This window comes from Panthera onca, chromosome X (genome assembly GCF_046562875.1).
Source record: "Panthera onca isolate mPanOnc1 chromosome X, mPanOnc1 haplotype 2, whole genome shotgun sequence".
NCBI classification, from domain to species: Eukaryota; Metazoa; Chordata; class Mammalia; order Carnivora; family Felidae; genus Panthera; species Panthera onca.
In genome coordinates, this window is record NC_138357.1 from 39,739,989 (window position 1) to 39,760,323 (window position 20,335).

At 39.2% G+C, this 20,335-nt stretch overlaps 1 protein-coding gene across 1 annotated transcript in view; it reads left to right on the top strand.

The window, feature by feature from the left end:
- GUCY2F (guanylate cyclase 2F, retinal) overlaps window positions 1–20,335 on the top strand; it is a 108,516-nt gene that overhangs the window by 17,310 nt on the left and 70,871 nt on the right. The window contains exon 3 of the mRNA XM_081792449.1: window positions 4,312–4,613. Within this exon, the coding sequence (XP_081648575.1) occupies window positions 4,312–4,613 (302 nt within the window). The remainder of the gene's footprint in view (window positions 1–4,311; window positions 4,614–20,335) is intronic.

The following is a 20,335-nucleotide window of genomic DNA, read 5'->3' on the forward strand; positions in this document are numbered from 1 at the left end:
CAGAGCATGCTTCCCCCTCTCTCAACATTTGTTAAAACGAAATAGGTTAAAATGTCAGTAATGGGAAATGTCACAAAAGGACTAAAATGAAGATAAAGAACCGTTGAACTGGTGGGGTGTTTCTGTGGATTGGGAGCAATACTGCAGGGTCACAATGTGAATATGATTCCTAAGGACTTCTTCAGCACTAGCTAGTAGAACCATTTCCATTTCACAAGGTATGAGAGTGCGTCCAGTTTCCTCCACTAAGGACTCTATAGCCAGTAATCTGTGAGAAACAAAAAAAGTGAAAGTTGCCTTTTCAGAAACACAGATCCTCTATCTCAAGGAAATATCATACAGAATATTTCAATATGAGAATTTCAATTTCCTTCCTCAAAAGGAGGAGTTGAGCAACTTAGTAATTGGCTTTTCCTGGAATTTCATAACGTTTCTTTCTGCTAGTGTTGAAGGTGAAAGATATGATTGATCCTGGACAGCCTGCCATAATGGATACTACCGTATGAAGACATAGCTGCTGGATGTCTTTCTAAAAAATGTTTATTTATTTTGACAGGGAGAAAGAGAGGGAGAGAGAGAGAGAGAGAGAGCAAGCGCATGTGCACACCGGGGGAAGGAGGGGCAGAGAGAGAGGGAGAGAGAAAATCTCATGCAGGCTCCATGCTGTCAGTGCACAGCCCGATGCAGGGCTTGATCTCACAAATCGTGAGATCAGGACCTGACCCAAAATCAAGAGTTGGACGCTTAACCAGTTGAGCCACACAGGGGTCCCATAGCTGCTAGATGGCTTGAGTGGGGCTCAGGAAGCTCAGAGAAAGTGCTAAGATCATATCCTAGTGAGATGGTATCTCAGGTGGATGTATCTCCTGGTCCTTGTGTTGGCTATCGAGTGGCTGACTGTTAACAATCAGGATGGAAACTTACAAATTAGCATTATTCAGTGATCACTCATTGACCCAGGTCTTGTCTGGGATTTAAGGTTTCTGTCTACTAATCATTTCCTGACAACTTACAGGTAAAACCCCATTTTAATGAATGTAATTTTGAGATAATAAAACTATTTAGTAAAACCATCATGTAGAACAGATGCATCCACAAATCCCTTTCACAAAGCACTCAATCCATTAAATTAAATTGCTGTTGTTTGAATTCAGTATTGATGCTTTCTACTTTAGTCATGTTCAATGGCAAGGTCTTGCCATGCAACAAATGGAGGAGCCTGTGATCATACCTTCTCAAGGCTTCCATTTTCTCCTCTGGAAAATAATGGGGGAATAAAAGGAAGTAGTAGGTCTCAAAGAGTCTTTACAGCTATAAAAATTCTGACTCTTTGTCTGAAGTGTCCTTAGTGTGCCTATGGAAAAAAAATCACAACAAGAGATTAAGGTAGAGGGTAAGGTCTTGAGCATAGTTAATGACTCTAAGCATTAAGGACAAGTATGGTAGAATTTATCTGCCCAGCAAATATCACTTCAAATCCTTCCTCCATACTAACAATCCAAATATGTCCATGCCTCACACCTCAAGGAACCCACAAACGATATCCAAGGGTACAACCTTTCTGAATTTTTCAGGCGTTTATTTAAACAATGTTCTCTGGGTTCATCATATGTACTGGGATACAGAGATAAATAAGACACAGTCCTTGACCTCAAGGAGCTCACAGTTTCATAGTAGAGGTTGACATAAATAAATAAGGGCAATAAATCTTGTAAGTGCCATGATAGAAGTCAGTTCAGAGTACGATGGGGCTCTCCACCAGTGTGACAAGTCAGTGTCCTGGAAAAAAATTCTGTCAGATGGAGATTTGTGTGCAGGAAGCTTATTGTGGGAATGCTTTCAAGAACAACATTTGTGAGGAAGAGAAAGCAGTAGAATGAGGCAGAGAGAGGAACCAAATGGTCATGTCATCACAACAAAAGCCTCAGCCAGTCCCAGTGGGAACTCTGGAGCTGGGATGGCCCTTCAGAGTTGTCCAGAATTGAGATGAGGAGGGAGTCTTAGCCTCTATGCCCCCATGTTGACCAGTCATTGGATACAGGCTGGTGCAGAGAGAGGGGTACAACGTGATAATAATAGTTTGACAGCCAGCTTGTCAGGGGGAAAATAGTCCTGATTGGTAACATTTGCTGATTTCCATGGACTGATTTCCATAATCTCTCAATTTCAAGCTACCAGTCTGAAACTAACTGGTGCACAAAACCCCCCAAAATTTAACCACAGGCTCTTGGGAACTAGCACAAGCCAGCTCTAGCACACTTCTGAGAAGGTGTGACCTTGTGAGAGGTGTCTCTCATCAGCTGAGGGCAATTCTCAGAGAGATGTTAGCTATCATCTTCTAACCCCCACCCCCAGCAGCTAGGAGAACCAGTGCTTCAGTCATGAAGGGTGCATCTGGGTGGTACACCACAGCACCCAGTGCACGTAGTGTTGGTTATAGTATTTGCTGTATTTCAACCAAAACAAGTCACTTAATTCCATTTAACACATTCCATCTAGTGAAGTAATGTTAATATTCTTTGAAATACAGCAAATGAAATTTTATCTCTTTTGGGTAATCTTGGCCAAGTCACCTAATCTCTGTTTTTGTAGAAGAAAGATGCCAATACTGAGTAACTTGCTAAGGATACTGGTGGATGAACTGGCCAACTACTTAAAGGGCCTCACTTAACTCATCTTCCCCCCTCAATGGGCTTGTTAGTGGACTAATCTAACCAAACGGATTCACATTCAATGGTGTAGCCAAATTTAGGGAGTTAGATGTCTTTGGTTCTAGTTTGTCCTTCTAAATCCAGCTCTTGCCTTGTCAAGCCTCTCTCGCACTCCATTTCCCCATTATGCAACGTGTGGTTATGAACGAAGGAGGCTGAATTCCTAGCGTGGCTCATGAACTCGCTCCAAAGATATCCCAGAGTATTGGAAGGAAGATGTGAGCATCATAATACACGTAAAACCTCTTAGGGCCATTATATTGAGGGAACTAATGGTCACTTGAAAACTCAGGTTACTCTGTGTGTTTGTGTGGGCGTGTGTGTGATTTAAATCATCTTCATAACTTGCTAGTTACACCTTAAAACACTGAAAGGTATCAGCTGTAGGTCAAACGGGAAAATTTCTGGGGGTATTTAACCAGTGTAAAAAAGATTTCTGAAAATAGATGATGAAATATATAAATGCCAAAAAACCAGTCACTGAATGTAGTTAAGCATACTCAGTTCCTGAGATTAAAGGTTCCGTGTAAGCACGTGTAATTAATATTTACCAATAGCAATAGGACCTTGGCCTTTCTGCAAAGAGCTCTGAATACTTGCCAGGCATTATCTAATTAAACTACTCAACGCACCTGTGAAATGCTTTGGACTCTGCATTTTAAAGATGTGCACACTGAAGCACAAGTGGGCTTAAACTAAACTCATTTAGCATGCCAAGGGCGAAATTGGATAGAAGGCTTTCAGTCTCATGATCTTGCTTGCCATTCTTCAACCGTGGCCGCCTCTAATCCACTCTATTCTAGCATAGCTCTGCCAAACAACATAGCTTCATAAGTCAGGGGAGAATTAAAGAAGAGTGCAAAGTAATTCCAATTATAGGGAAGTTAGATTTTTAAAACTTGAGCCTATCACCCACAATATTATTATCATTTACAGGAGAGTGTGAGTTAGTGCCATTCACTGCCTACACTGGCCATGGTAAGGGTGGAAACAGTTGTGCAAAATTTATTGGAATGTATGTTTGCCAGAGCTGGGCAATAAACAGCAACAGTGGCTATGAGAGTCTCTCCTATCCTCTCCCTCTAGCCTTCTTATTCTTAGGTATAATAATAGCTGCGATTTTTTGAGTGTCATGTGCCAAGCCCATTATACGAATTGCTCCTTCAATCATCACTACCACCCCATAAAGTTCATATTTTTGATCTCCATTTTATAAATGAGGCAGGGAGAGAGGTAAAGCGATTTAGCTAAGGGTAGACAGCTAACAATAACTAGTGATGTTAAGGCATAAGCCTGAGTCTTCCGATCCCATAGCCTCTTCATTATGCTACCTCTCATTTGCTATAGTTGTTCTTGTTCCTGTCTAGTATTGGGCTCTGCAGGCTGTAGACATATCTGTATTGTCCCTATGCCTAATCCAGAGTCCCTGAACAAAACCTTAGCTCAGGGCTTCAACATCTTGATCATCTTAGCGGCATATGATAAAAATAATTTAGCAATTGGTTGTAACACATTTATTTATTTCCCCTGGTCTGTGGTTTTTGGAAGTGTATTTTACTAACCTATTACTGCCATAACCTCCCTGCTTTGTTGGTTTCAGTAATCATCATGTGTATGCATTCGGCCTTGATTGGGGGAGAGACTCAGATGCATCTCTTGGAATGGGCTCATGATCTGAAAATGACTGATGGAACCTATGTCTTTGTTCCTTATGATGCCCTGCTCTACAGTTTACCTTATAAGCATACACCCTACCAGGTCCTGAGGAACAACCCAAAACTCCGGGAAGCCTATGATGCTGTGTTGACCATTACAGTGGAGTCCCAAGAAAAGACCTTCTACCAAGCCTATACTGAGGCAGCAGCTACACGTGAAGTTCCTGAGAAGCTGGACTCAGATCAAGTAAGTACAGATTCACAAGTTATCATAAGCAGAGGCCCTCAAAAATCGGGAAGGTAAATATTGTTTCTATCAAGAGCCTCTATTCCATAGGAAGCTCCATCAAGAACAAGCAGCCACACACAAATTAAAAACATCTTTTGTTTGCAGAAAACATTTATAAAACAAAGACACAATGCTGGAGAATATTTTTTATTGTCACACCGCCCACAATGACAGCATGCAACTATGAAGAATAAAGAAAATATACTTCAAAACAGGGAAACAAAGCTTTCATATATACTAGTGCTGTTCAAGGGGGCTAGAGAGAAGAAGTCTTATTTCTGACCCAAGTTCAACTATTTTGAATAGTTTTGAATCTATTCAAAGTAAGACAAGACAGCTGGTATAATGAGACTGTATTAAGTTTATTACTGATAGAACTGGTATTTGAGAATATGGCTTCTGTCTCCTTGGAAGAATTTGAGCTTCCCAATACAGAATCTGAGGATTACTCAGACTTTTCCATCTAGTCACCAGCATTGCAGGACCACCACATATTCCTGCACCACGAGGGCATGCTTTCTGTAAAATGTACAGCCTGGAGGAGCATGGTGGAGTGTTTCCTATAGGTAGCTGGCTCCCAAGAGAAAGAAATTAGGACAGGCTGGGCTACACATGCTTAGTTCTCCTTTCAAATTAGCCAGTCAGATTAAGTCACTCCTCCTTTGTGGGAAGGAATGAGTAAGGGTTAAAGAGAGGTCAGGTATTTTTTTGTTTTTTGTTTTGTCTTGTTTTTTTTTCTAGCAGAGCTATCTCTGTATGAAAGGAATTATTTGGAGTGGGGAATAATTCCTCCTTTCTAATATGCAAGACATAATATTTACACATGTATAAATGAATACATGTATAAACATATTTCATGTTCAAATCACAAACACTTAAGAGCTAGAAGAAGGTAAAGAAGTGGAGAGGGGACTGGGGTGCCTGGGTGGCTCAGTCAGTTAAGCATCCGACTCTTGGTTTTGGCTCAGGTCATGATCTCATGGTTCGTGAATTTAAGCCCCTCGTTGGGTTCTGACAGCACAGAGTCTGCTTGAGATTCTCTCTCTCTCTCTCTCTCTCTCTCTCTCTCTCTCTCCCCCTCTCTCTTGGCCCCTCCACTGCTTGTGTGTGATCTCTCTCTCAAAATAAATAAATAAACTTAAAATCTCAAAAAAAAAAAAAAAAGGAAGTGGACAGGGGAAGAAAGATAAAGGAATGGGGAGCAAAGACAAAAACAAAGAAGAAACATACAAAGAAGACAAGGAATATGAGAAGATGGGGAGGCCAAAGCTATCACTGAGATTTGAAAAAATACAGAGGAGGTTGTTATAGGTTGGAGGCCAGATGTAAGAGAAGGTAGTTATTTTCAGAAGTATTTAGAAGAAAACATAAGTAGGATTAAAAGTTCTAGCATCAGCTAGCATACTGTATCAGTTACAAAGCCTCTGGCTGCAAGAAATAGACTGTTCAACACAAAATGGCCAGTACTATATTGTTTCAAAATTTGAAGCTATGGGAGATCAAGAGTCAGTTAATTCATCAGCTCAATGATGTTATCAATGAACCAGTCTCTACTCATCCTTCCTCTTTATGAGCCATAGAGTGCTATCTTGACATCATGATTTGGTTGGTCTCATGGTCCCATGATGGCTGCCACAGTTCCAGACATCACTTATTATAGGTGGAACTGTCTACAGATAAAAATGGGGAATGTTCCTTTCTTGTGCCTCTTTCTAAGAGTGAGGAAATCTTTCCCAGAAGCTCCTCATGCAGACTTCTCTCCATACCTTCCTGATCATATTCGTGCCTCATATGCATACCTAAGTCAATTATTTAGAAAGAGGAACAAGACCATCATGATTGACCCTATGGCTGCGAGAAAAATGTGAACAGAATGGAGATTCTGTTAGCAGGGAAGAAGGCTGTCAGGTAGGCATTTGATTGTGTCTAACACTCACATTCTCCATGATATTCTCCTTTTTATCCACCCCTTTTCTTTATCCTGTGGGCTGCTTGTCTCTCTGAACAAATGATTTAGATAAAATTTAGGTTTAGTTTAAGTATTGATAACAAAGATGTTGCCAATTTTTGTTCTAATAAAAAAAAGTAGTGGAGATATTAACAGTACTGATTTTCAACTTTATTGCTACTGATAAGTTTATAATAAATATTTCTTTTAGGAGACACATGTATTTAAAAACAAATGGTCAGTTTGGTCAAGAATTGCAAGAATCCCTCAAATTGCTAAGAATGGTTGTCTAAACCATTTGTTTGGTATATTTATCAACAAGCAAAGAGATGGTGAATTTTTTTCTTAATTTTTAAAAATGTTTTATTTATTTATTTATTTATTTATTCCCATTTTTTAAAAATTTTATTTTTTTAAAATTTACATACAAGTTAGTTAGCATATAGTGCAACAATGATTTCAGGAGTAGATTCCTTAATGCCCCTTACCTATTTAGCCCATCCCCCCACCCACAACCCCTCCAGTAACCCTGTGTTTGTTCTCCATATTTAAGAGTCTCTTATATTTTGTCCCCCTCCCCGTTTTTATATTATTTTTGTATCCCTTCCCTTATGTTCATCTGTTTTGTTTCTTAAAATCCTCATATGAGTGAAGCCATATGATATTTTTCTTTCTCTGACTGATATTTTTGAGAGAGAAGAGAGAGAGAAAGAGAGAGCAAGCGAGGGGCAGAGAGAGGGAGACACAGAATCTGAAGCAGGCTCCAGGCTCCGAGCTGTCAGCACAGACCCCAACGTGGGGCTTGAACTCAAGAACTATGAGATCATGACCTAAGCCAAAGTCAGATGCTTAACTGACTGAGCCACCCAGGTGCCCTGAAATGGTGAATTTTTACACTTTTTAGCCAATGGTATAGCACCACATAGATACAGACTGTCTTTTTAATTTAATCACAAAATTGAGGGAAGGCGAAAGGTGTGTGTGTGTATGTGTGTGTGTGTGCATTGTACATGTATATGAACAGATATTTTGTTACAAAAACTCAGATCTTCTTCTCTTAATATTTGATTCAATATCTTTGAGCTTGTGGAAAGCATAAGATAATTAAGGCAAAAAAAGAGACACCATTATCTTGGTTGCTAGGCAGCCTCTACTCTGCTTTACACAAGAAAATGAAGAGAGCTAAAACAACGAATCTAGATCTTATAAAACAGCTTGTTTTGAATCTAGATCTTATCAAACAGATTGTTTTGGATGCGTTTCCACCCCCACTTTGCAGGTGCCTATGCTATACCTTCATAACCAAAGATTGATAGAAGGATGAGCCAATATCTTCACATTTCTGATAAACAAAACCTCCTCTTCCTTAAATTATTTTCCTAAATTTTTGAAGGCAGCTGGTATAGCAGAAAGAGCATATGATAAGAAGTTAGACAAACATGGGTTTGAATCCCAGCTCTCATTCCTGCTAGCTGTGTGTCCTTGGGCAAATTACTTACACTTTTTTGAGTCTCAGTTTTCCCATCTGTAAAATGGGTTAGTGATCTACATCTTCTAAGATTATTGCAAAGATTAAACAAAGTCACACTTGTAAAGTAACTATCTAAATGTCTGGCTCACAACTACCTTCCTTTCCACTTTTTCTTCCCTGGGGCCAGAATGACCTTATTAATTCATGGTGATTTATTATCCAAGTTATAATCTGACTTGAGCTCCTTCTCAATATTCTCAGCTTTCGAGATGATTTTTGCTTTCAATTTTCTTAGATCAAATTATGTAGTTCATTGCTTGCTTGTCCCTGGCTCCTGTTATTTTTCCTGTGTTCACTCAACAGATCAACAATTATTTACTGGGCACCTGCCATGTCATGCACTATGTTGAGCTCCAGATAGAATAGTAAGCAAGATTTTTGTTCGTGGTGTGTTGGAGCCCGTTTACAAAAGCTGACTTTGTGCATCTTTTCCCAATTCTCTGTTTAGTGACATCATGTTGATAGCTAGAAATCAGGCACTGGGAATATTTACACCACAGAAATCAGTAAATGATACAAGAGTATTTTTTTCCTTCTCATAGAGTTAAACATTTACTAGCCCATCACTTGTTCCTGATCTTAGGGGGCTTAAATTCTTGTGAAAGAGACAGGAAATGAATAAACAAGTATATGAAAAACATGGCTTTATTTCTCTCTTGCCAATAACTTACAGTGGAATTGAAATTTCTATGGATGGGCTATATTGCCTATAGCAGGTTTGCAATCTCTTTAATTTATGCCCTTACTTCTTTAAAAAGTAAAAACAAAGACTGTCAAAGTGGTATGTGCACATAGTTTTAAAGGTCAAGAAATCCTAAAAAGTTTGTGTCAACAACGAAGCAGTCCCTAGGCCTCCCTCCCACCTTTCATCAGGAACAACCACTTTCTTGTCTTTTAGCTCTTTATTCTGGTATTTACCTCTGGGTTGTTGACTTTCTGTTACAGTTGAGGATTTTTAGCTCTTATATACTTCCTTACCCTCCTTCGAACTTTCAATATAATTCTGTCACAATTTTTAGTTAAATTCATATTTGGTATTTCTAATATTATACCTATCAAAGTATCATTCATTGCTGATCCATGTAGTATACTAGGTAATCATTCATTTCACATGTAACTTTTGATTTTTACTGGGGTTAATAATTGCTTTATTCTTAAATTTGTTTACCTTAATTTGAATTTCAAAGTCTTTCCACACTGGCTGATAAAGCTGTAGAATTCTTGCAGAACAAATTTTATACATCGTAAAACCCCTTATCAATTTCATTTGTTTTTTCTGAGGCTCTCTGTCTTCCTGTTCTGATCTAAACTTACTGCTCCCTAAAACTTCTGCACAACTATTATGCTAAGATCTCCCTTTTCATCACCCTGAAAGGTCCCTTTCTCCTTTTTTTCTGTACTGCACCACTATTTCATGAATCTCGGGACTCCCTTTTTTTTGTTGTTTACTCTCTTGTTTTGGTGGAGCACATTCTCTAGTGAGGAAGGTACACAGAAGGTAAATTTTTGAAATTTTGCATGCCTGAAAGTCATTATTCCAACCTCATTATTAATTGATAGTTTGAGTATATAAATCTAGGTTAAAAAAATCATTTTCCCTGGGGTGCCCGGCTGGCTCAGTTGGAGGAGCATGTGACTCTTGATCTTGGGGTCATGAGTTTGAGCCTCTCATTGGATGTAGAGATTACTTTAAATAAATAAATAAAATAAAATAAATCATTATCCCTTAGCACTTTAAAGACATGGCACTTTGTCTTCTAATTTCCGTTGTTGGCATTGACAACTCCAATGCCATTGTTATTACTGAATCTTTGATGCAACCTGTTTTCGCTCCTCCCCATCTCACCCAGAAGCTTTAAAGATTATCTCTTTATTCCTGATGTTATAAAATTTCATGATGATATTTGGATCTTTGACATATATTATGCAATATCTATTGTGGGGCCTTTAAATCTCATTCCACATGAGAAATTTTTGTATATTCTTTATTTGTTTTTATTTATTTATTTATTTATTTATTTATTTATTTTTTAATATATGAAATTTACTGTCAAATTGGTTTCCATACAACACCCAGTGCTCATCCCAAAAGGTGCCCTCCTCAATACCCATCACCCACCCTGCCCTCCCTCCCACCCCCCATCAACCCTCAGTTTGTTCTCAGTTTTTAACAGTCTCTTATGCTTTGGCTCTCCCCCATTCTAACCTCTTTTTTTTTTTTTTTTCCTTCCCCTCCCCCATGGGTTTCTGTTACGTTTCTCAGGATCCACATAAGAGTGAAACCATATGGTATCTGTCTTTCTCTGTATGGCTTATTTCACTTAGCATTACACTCTCCAGTTCCATCCATGTTGCTACAAAAGGCCATATTTCATTTTTTCTCATTGCCACGTAGTATTCCATGGTGTATATAAACCACAATTTCTTTATCCATTCATCAGTTGATGGACATTTAGGCTCTTTCCATAATTTGGCTATTGTTGAGAGTGCTGCTAGAAACATTGGGGTACAAGTGCCCCTATGCATCAGTACTCCTGTATCCCTTGGATAAATTCCTAGCAGTGCTATTGCTGGGTCATAGGGTAGGTCTATTTTTAATTTTCTGAGGAACCTCCACACTGCTTTCCAGAGCGGCTGCACCTATTTGCATTCCCACCAACAGTGCAAGAGGGTTCCCGTTTCTCCACATCCTCTCCAGCATCTATAGTCTCCTGATTTCTTCATTTTGGCCACTCTGACTGGCGTGAGGTGGTATCTGAGTGTGGTTTTGATTTGTATTTCCCTGATGAGGAGCGACGTTGAACATCTTTTCATGTGCCTGTTGGCCATCCGGATGTCTTCTTTAGAGAAGTGTCTATTCATGTTTTCTGCCCATTTCTTCATTGGGTTATTTGTTTTTCGGGTGTGGAGTTTGGTGAGCTCTTTATAGATTTTGGATACTAGCCCTTTGTCCGATGTGTCATTTGCAAATATCTTTTCCCATTCCGTTGGTTGCCTTTTAGTTTTGTTGGTTGTTTCCTTTGCTGTGCAGAAGCTTTTTATCTTCATAAGGTCCCAGTAATTCACTTTTGCTTTTAATTCCCTTGCCTTTGGGGATGTGCCGAGTAAGAGACTGCTACGGCTGAGGTCAGAGAGGTCTTTTCCTGCTTTCTCCTCTAAGGTTTTGATGGTTTCCTGTCTCACATTCAGGTCCTTTATCCATTTTGAGTTTATTTTTGTGAATGGTGTGAGAAAGTGGTCTAGTTTCAACCTTCTGCATGTTGCTGTCCAGTTCTCCCAGCACCATTTGTTAAAGAGACTGTCTTTTTTCCATTGGATGTTCTTTCCTGCTTTGTCAAAGATGAGTTGGCCATACGTTTGTGGGTCTAGTTCTGGGGTTTCTATTCTATTCCATTGGTCTATGTGTCTGTTTTTATGCCAATACCATGCTGTCTTGATGATGACAGCTTTGTAGTAGAGGCTAAAGTCTGGGATTGTGATGCCTCCTGCTTTGGTCTTCTTCTTCAAAATTACTTTGGCTATTCGGGGCCTTTTGTGGTTCCATATGAATTTTAGGATTGCTTGTTCTAGTTTCGAGAAGAATGCTGGTGCAATTTTGATTGGGATTGCATTGAATGTGTAGATAGCTTTGGGTAGTATTGACATTTTGACAATATTTATTCTTCCAATCCATGAGCATGGAATGTCTTTCCATTTCTTTATATCTTCTTCAATTACCTGCATAAGCTTTCTATAGTTTTCAGCATACAGATCTTTTACATCTTTGGTTAGATTTATTCCTAGGTATTTTATGCTTCTTGGTGCAATTGTGAATGGGATCAGTTTCTTCATTTGTCTTTCTGTTGCTTCATTGTTAGTGTATAAGAATGCAACTGATTTCTGTACATTGATTTTGTATCCTGCAACTTTGCTGAATTCATCTATCAGTTCTAGCAGACTTTTGGTGGAGTCTATCGGATTTTCCATGTATAATATCATGTCATCTGCAAAAAGCGAAAGCTTGACTTCATCTTTGCCAATTTGGATGCCTTTGATTTCCTTTTGTTGTCTGATTGCTGATGCTAGAACTTCCAGCACTATATTAAACAACAGCGGTGAGAGTGGGCATCCCTGTCGTGTTCCTGATCTCAGGGAAAAAGCTCTCAGTTTTTCCCCGTTGAGGATGATGTTAGCTGTGGGCTTTTAAAAAAAATTTTTTTTTTTTAACGTTTATTTATTTTTGAGACAGAGAGAGACAGAGCATGAACGGGGGAGGGGCAGAGAGAGAGGGAGACACAGAATCTGAAACAGGCTCCAGGCTCTGAGCAGTCAGCACAGAGCCCGACGTGGGGCTCGAACTCACGGACAGCGAGATCATGACCTGAGCCGAAGTCGGACGCTTAACCGACCGAGCCACCCAGGTGCCCCAAGCTGTGGGCTTTTCATAAATGGCTTTTATGATGTGTAAGTATGTTCCTTCTATCCCGACTTTCTCAAGGGTTTTTATTAAGAAAGGGTGCTGGATTTTGTCAAAGGCCTTTTCTGCATCGATTGACAGGATCATATGGTTCTTCTCTTTTTTTTTGTTAATGTGATGTATCACGTTGATCGATTTGCGAATGTTGAACCAGCCCTGCATCCCAGGAATGAATCCCACCTGATCATGGTGAATAATTCTTTTTATATGCTGTTGAATTCGATTTGCTAGTATCTTATTGAGAATTTTTGCATCCATATTCATCAGAGATATTGGCCTGTAGTTCTCTTTTTTTACTGGGTCTCTGTCTGGTTTAGGAATCAAAGTAATACTGGCTTCATAGAATGAGTCTGGAAGTTTTCCTTCCCTTTCTATTTCTTGGAATAGCTTGAGAAGGATAGGTATTATCTCTGCTTTAAACGTCTGGTAGAACTCCCCTGGGAAGCCATCTGGTCCTGGACTCTTATTTGTTGGGAGATTTTTGATAACCGATTCAATTTCTTCGCTGGTGATGGGTCTGTTCAAGCTTTCTATTTCCTCCTGATTGAGTTTTGGAAGAGAGTGGGTGTTTAGGAATTTGTCCATTTCTTCCAGGTTGTCCAATTTGTTGGCATATAATTTTTCATAGTATTCCCTGATAATTGTTTGTATCTCTGAGGGATTGGTTGTAATCATTCCATTTTCATTCATGATTTTATCTATTTGGGTCATCTCCCTTTTCTTTTTGAGAAGCCTGGCTAGAGGTTTGTCAATTGTGTTTATTTTTTCAAAAAACCAACTCTTGGTTTCGTTGATCTGCTCTACAGTTTTTTTAGATTCTATATTGTTTATTTCTGCTCTGATCTTTATTATTTCTCTTCTTCTGCTGGGTTTAGGCTGCCTTTGCTGTTCTGCTTCTATTTCCTTTAGGTGTGCTGTTAGATTTTGTATTTGGGATTTTTCTTGTTTCTTGAGATAGGCCTGGATTGCAATGTATTTTCCTCTCAGGACTGCCTTCGCTGCGTCCCAAAGCGTTTGGATTGTTGTATTTTCATTTTCGTTTGTTTCCATATATTTTTTAATTTCTTCTCTAATTGCCTGGTTGACCCACTCATTCTTTAGTAGGGTGTTCTTTAACCTCCATGCTTTTGGAGGTTTTCCAGACTTTTTCCTGTGGTTGATTTCAAGCTTCATAGCATTGTGGTCTGAAAGTATGCATGGTATAATTTCAATTCTTGTAAACTTATGAAGGGCTGTTTTGTGACCCAGTATATGATCTATCTTGGAGAATGTTCCATGTGCACTCGAGAAGAAAGTATATTCTGTTGCTTTGGGATGCATGTATATTCTTTATTTGATAATTTCCTTAACAACATTGTCTTTCTTCTCTCTGGAAACACTATTAGTTATTTATAAGTTGTCTGGGTTGATTTTTTAATTGTCTGATTATTTCTCTTGTATCATCCATTGTTTTGTTATTAGTTATTCTTCTTAAAAGAGTGCCTCAACTTTGCGTTCTCTTTTGCTGATTAAAAAAAAAAAAAACTTTTGCTATCAACCTATTAATTTCCAAGCGTTGATCCTTGTTGATTGATTATTCTATTTTCATGGCATCCTGCTTTTGTTTTGTAAATATAGTATTTTGTCTTATTTCTTGGCAGGTATTCATTGTACTTTCTTTGAAGTTTTTTTTTCCTGTTCTCTGTGTTTTTCTTCACTTCTAATTTTTCATGCTTCTTTGTTTTGGTCTTTCTATTTCATGTTGGAAGCTTTCCTTAATTCTCTGGTGATCTTGGCTGTCCATATTTAAGAATGAAGCTCTAGGGGCGCCTGGGTTGTGCTCTCAGAAAGCAGGCAAGCTGCCAGTGTCAAACTCAGCCTTCCTACCCAAGTAGGCTTTAGCACCAGAAAGGGCTTCCTTTGGGCCATATGATGGGTAACATTGTGTTCAAAACACTGCAGGGGAAAGACAACACATTTCTACTTGAATGCTTGCTTTTTGCCACCTAAAAACCAACAAGTGGAAGAAGACTGGGTGAAAACTCTGACAGGAGTATGGTAGTCTCTTTATCTGGTTATGAAGCTAGGTGCCTTCTTAACAAATTCTAAGCAAAGATATAGTGTCTACTTCTAGCCTCTTGATCCTTATTTGCCACATGGTGGCAGTTCTTGGAAAGAGATCTCTACTTCTCCTGAATGTCACATTATCCTTTAGAATTCCAGAAGCACTTCAGATCTTCAAAACTCTTTTTTTTCAATATATGAAATTTATTGTCAAATTGGTTTCCATACAACACCCAGTGCTCATCCCAAAAGGTGCCCTCCTCAATACCCATCACCCACCCTCCCCTCCCTCCCACCCCCATCAACCCTCAGTTTGTTCTCAGTTTTTAACAGTCTCTTATGCTTTGGCTCTCTCCCACTCTAACCTCTTTTTTTTTTTTTTTCTTCCCCTCCCCCATGGGTTTCTGTTAAGTTTCTCAGGATCCACGTAAGAGTGAAACCATATGGTATCTGTCTTTCTCTGTATGGCTTATTTCACTTAGCATCACACTCTCCAGTTCCATCCACGTTGCTACAAACGGCCATATTTCGTTCTTTCTCATTGCCATGTAGTACTCCATTATATATATAAACCACACTTTCTTTATCCATTCATCAGTTGATGGACATTTAGGCTCTTTCCATAATTTGGCTATTGTTGAGAGTGCTGCTATAAACATTGGGGTACAAGTGCCCCTATGCATCAGTACTCCTGTATCCCTTGGGTAAATTCCTAGCAGTGCTATTGCTGGGTCATAGGGTAGGTCTATTTTTAATTTTCTGAGGAACCTCCACACTGCTTTCCAGAGCGGCTGCACCTATTTGCATTCCCACCAACAGTGCAAGAGGGTTCCCGTTTCTCCACATCCTCTCCGGCATCTGTAGTCTCCTGATTTGTTCATTTTGGCCACTCTGACTGGCGTGAGGTGGTATCTGAGTGTGGTTTTGATTTGTATTTCCCTGATGAGGAGCGACGTTGAGCATCTTTTCATGTGCCTGTTGGCTTCTGGATGTCTTCTTTAGAGAAGTGTCTATTCATGTTTTCTGCCCATTTCTTCACTGGGTTATTTGTTTTTCGGGTGTGGAGTTTGGTGAGCTCTTTATAGAGTTTGGATACTAGCCCTTTGTCCGATATGTCATTTGCAAATATCTTTTCCCATTCCGTTGGTTGCCTTTTAGTTTTGTTGGTTGTTTCCTTTGCTGTGCAGAAGCTTTTTATCTTCATAAGGTCCCAGTAATTCATTTTTGCTTTTAATTCCCTTGCGTTTGGGGATGTGTCGAGTAAGAGATTGCTACGGCTGAGGTCAGAGAGGTCTTTTCCTGCTTTCTCCTCTAAGGTTTTGATGGTTTCCTGTCTCACATTCAGGTCCTTTATCCATTTTGAGTTTATTTTTGTGAATGGTGTAAGAAAGTGGTCTAGTTTCAACCTTCTGCATGTTGCTGTCCAGTTCTCCCAGCACCATTTGTTAAAGAGACTGTCTTTTTTCCATTGGATATTCTTTCCTGCTTTGTCAAAGATGCGTTGGCCATACGTTTGTGGGTCTAGTTCTGGGGTTTCTATTCTATTCCATTGGTCTATGTGTCTGTTTTTATGCCAATACCATGCTGTCTTGATGATGACAGCTTTGTAGTAGAGGCTAAAGTCTGGGATTGTGATGCCTCCTGCTTTGGTCTTCTTCTTCAAAATTACTTTGGCTATTCGGGGCCTTTTGTGGTTCCATATGAATTTTAGGATTGCTTGTTCTAGTTTCGAGAAGAATGCTGGTGCAATTTTGATTGGGATTGCATTGAATGTGTAGATAGCTTTGAGTAGTATTGACATTTTGACAATATTTATTCTTCCAATCCATGAGCATGGAATGTCTTTCCATTTCTTTATATCTTCTTCAATTACCTGCATAAGCTTTCTATAGTTTTCAGCATACAGATCTTTTACATCTTTGGTTAGATTTATTCCTAGGTATTTTATGCTTCTTGGTGCAATTGTGAATGGGATCAGTTTCTTCATTTGTCTTTCTGTTGCTTCATTGTTAGTGTATAAGAATGCAACTGATTTCTGCACATTGATTTTGTATCCTGCAACTTTGCTGAATTCATGTATCAGTTCTAGCAGACTTTTGGTGGAGTCTATCGGATTTTCCATGTATAGTATCATGTCATCTGCAAAAAGGAAAGCTTGACTTCATCTTTGCCAATTTTGATGCCTTTGATTTCCTTTTGTTGTCTGATTGCTGATGATAGGACTTCCAACACTATGTTAAACAACAGCGGTGAGAGTGGGCATCCCTGTTGTGTTCCTGATCTCACGGAAAAAGCTCTCAGTTTTTCCCCATTGAGGATGATGTTAGCTGTGGGCTTTTCATAAATGGCTTTTATGATGTGTAAGTATGTTCCTTCTATCCCGACTTTCTCAAGGGTTTTTATTAAGAAAGGGTGCTGAATTTTGTCAAAGGCCTTTTCTGCATTGATTGACAGGATCATATGGTTCTTCTCTTTTTTTTTTATTAATGTGATGTATCACATTGATTGATTTGCGAATGTTGAACCAGCCCTGCATCCCAGGAATGAATCCCACTTGATCATGGTGAATAATTCTTTTTATATGCTGTTGAATTCGATTTGCTAGTATCTTATTGAGAATTTTTGCATCCATATTCATCATGGATATTGGCCTGTAGTTCTCTTTTTTTACTGGGTCTCTGTCTGGTTTAGGAATCAAAGTAATACTGGCTTCCTAGAATGAGTCTGGAAGTTTTCCTTCCCTTTCTATTTCTTGGAATAGCTTGAGAAGGATAGGTATTATCTCTGCTTTAAACGTCTGGTAGAACTCCCCTGGGAAGCCATCTGGTCCTGGACTATTATTTGTTGGGAGATTTTTGATAACTGATTCAATTTCTTCTCTGGTTATGGGTCTGTTCAAGCTTTCTATTTCCTCCTGATTGAGTTTTGGAAGAGTGTGGGTGTTTAGGAATTTGTCCATTTCTTCCAGGTTGTCCAATTTGTTGGCATATAATTTTTCATAGTATTCCCTGATAATTGTTTGTATCTCTGAGGGATTGGTTGTAATCATTCCATTTTCATTCATGATTTTATCTATTTGGGTCATCTCCCTTTTCTTTTTGAGAAGCCTGGCTAGAGGTTTGTTAATTTTGTTTATTTTTTCAAAAAACCAACTCTTGGTTTCGTTGATCTGCTCTACAGTTTTTTTAGATTCTATATTGTTTATTTCTGCTCTGATCTTTATTATTTCTCTTCTTCTGCTGGGTTTAGGCTGTCTTTGCTGTTCTGCTTCTATTTCCTTTAGGTGTGCTGTTAGATTTTGTATTTGGGATTTTTCTTGTTTCTTGAGATAGGCCTGGATTGCGATGTATTTTCCTCGCAGGACTGCCTTCGCTGCATCCCAAAGCGTCTGGATTGTTGTATTTTCATTTTCGTTTGTTTCCATATATTTTTTAATTTCTTCTCTAATTGCCTGGTTGACCCATTCACTCTTTAGTAGGGTGTTCTTTAACCTCCATGCTTTTGGAGGTTTTCCAGACTTTTTCCTGTGGTTGATTTCAAGCTTCATAGCATTGTGGTCTGAAAGTATGCATGGTATAATTTCAATTCTTGTAAACTTATGAAGGGCTGTTTTGTGACCCAGTATATGATCTATCTTGGAGAATGTTCCATGTGCACTCGAGGAGAAAGTATATTCTGTTGCTTTGGGATGCAGAGTTCTAAATATATCTGTCAAGTCCATCTGATCCAATGTATCATTCAGGGCCCTTGTTTCTTTATTGACTGTGTCTTCAAAACTCTTAATAAGCAATGACTTTTATAATTATTTTTAAAAGCAGTGATACTTAAATTTTTATATTTTACAAACATGCTTGGGGCGCCTGGGTGGCTCAGTCGGTCGAGTGTCTGACTTCATCTCAGGTCATGATCTTGCTTCATGTGTTTGAGCCCCATGTCCGGCTCTGTGCTGACAGCTTAGAGCCTGGAGCCTGCTTCAGATTCTTTGTCTCCCTCTCTCTCTGACCCTCCCCTGCTCAAGCTCTGTTTCTCTCTCTCTCCCTCTCAAAAATTAATAAACATTGAAAAAGATTAAAAAAATATTGAAGCTCTAAACAACAGATTTGAAGTTGTATGTACATCACATGTTTGTTGGCCAATGGGCTTCAGCGTAGGGAAATTGGCAACCCAGCTGGGGTTGTTTGTCAATATATGTAGATCTTGCCTCTTGGGGTACACTTTTTTTCACAGAAGAATACTCCAGTCGCCTTGGGAGTCATAATCCTGGCTGTCTCTATTCTAGGAATCATGTTAGGGGAAGGAGACTGGGACTCTCATTATTAAGTATAAAGACATTAACTTTATCATTCCTTTTGGTGGCCCATGTAATGTCTACCTTCCTTTGGAGTAAGTGTCCCAGTTCTGGAGATGCTCTGAATCAATTTAACCTGTTTCCTGCAGGAATCTGGCTTTCCTCAATAGAAGTGGGGATGGTGGATGTCGAACTACTCCTTATACAGCTATTCACACAGCTATCCCTCCTTTAGAGCTCTGCCTCACTCCAAATTCTATAGTACTTGGTGCCTCTAATTCCTAAGCCTTTCTGGGACTCTCAGGGGGAAAATCTTCTTGTTGCTTACCAATATTCCCCTCTTCAGGTACTCAGGTTTAATTGCCCTCTACTCTGCTAAATCAGTTACCACTTTCTGTCTTCATATTCTGTGGTTTGGAGTTATTGACGACTCCTATTGCTAACAAATATGGAGGGTTACTGTTTGTGTTCCTTGTCCTCCTTGTTTGGGAGTGATTTTTGGGAGAAGGAAGAGAGTGAAGAAAAAAATCTTGATTTCAGTATCTGTAATCACGAAGTCATGAAAGATAAAAGAAGTCCCAAAAACGTTATTGGTGGATCTACCACAGTCAATTCATTAATTTAGCAAGTATTTATTAAGTTCAGGTATACCATGGTAGTTAGGAGCATGGGCTTTGAAGGCAGAGTGCTGTACATTTACATAAGTTCTCTGTATCTTTTTTTCATTATTTTATTTTATTTCTTTTTTTAACATTTATTTATTTTTGAGAGACAGAGTGAGAGCAGAGGAAGGGCAAAGAGAGAGGGAGACACAGAATCCAAAGCAGGCTCCAGGCTCTAAGCTATTAGCACAGAGCCTGATGCAGGGCTTGAACCCATGGACCGTGACATCATGACCTGAGCTGAAATTGGACACCCAACTGACTGAGCTACCCAGGCACCCCACCTTTTCATTATTTCAGATTGGAAATAATAATAGTAATTACCTCATAGAGTTGTTGTGAGGATTAAATGAGTTAATACACATAAAGAGCTTGCCTGGCACCTAGTAATCTCTCAATAAATGTGTTTATTATTACCGGTATGAATGTTGTTCTTTTTATTATTATTGTGGGCTAGGCACTCTGCAGGTGATATCATAGAGAACAAAACAGAAATAAGGTCTTCCCCCAATAAAGGGGAACAGTTTTATCATTTCAGGTTGCTAAGAACACTGGGTCTAAATTTGGGATTTTTAGGGGTGCCTGGGTGGCTCAGTTGGTTAAGTGTCAGACTCTTGATTTCAGCTCCCATCATGATCTCATGGTTCATGAGTTCAAGCCCCACATTGGGCTCCACACTGACAGTGCAGAGCCTGCTTGGGATTCTCTCTCTCTCTCTCTCTCTCTCTCTCTCTCCTCCCTCCCCTGATTAA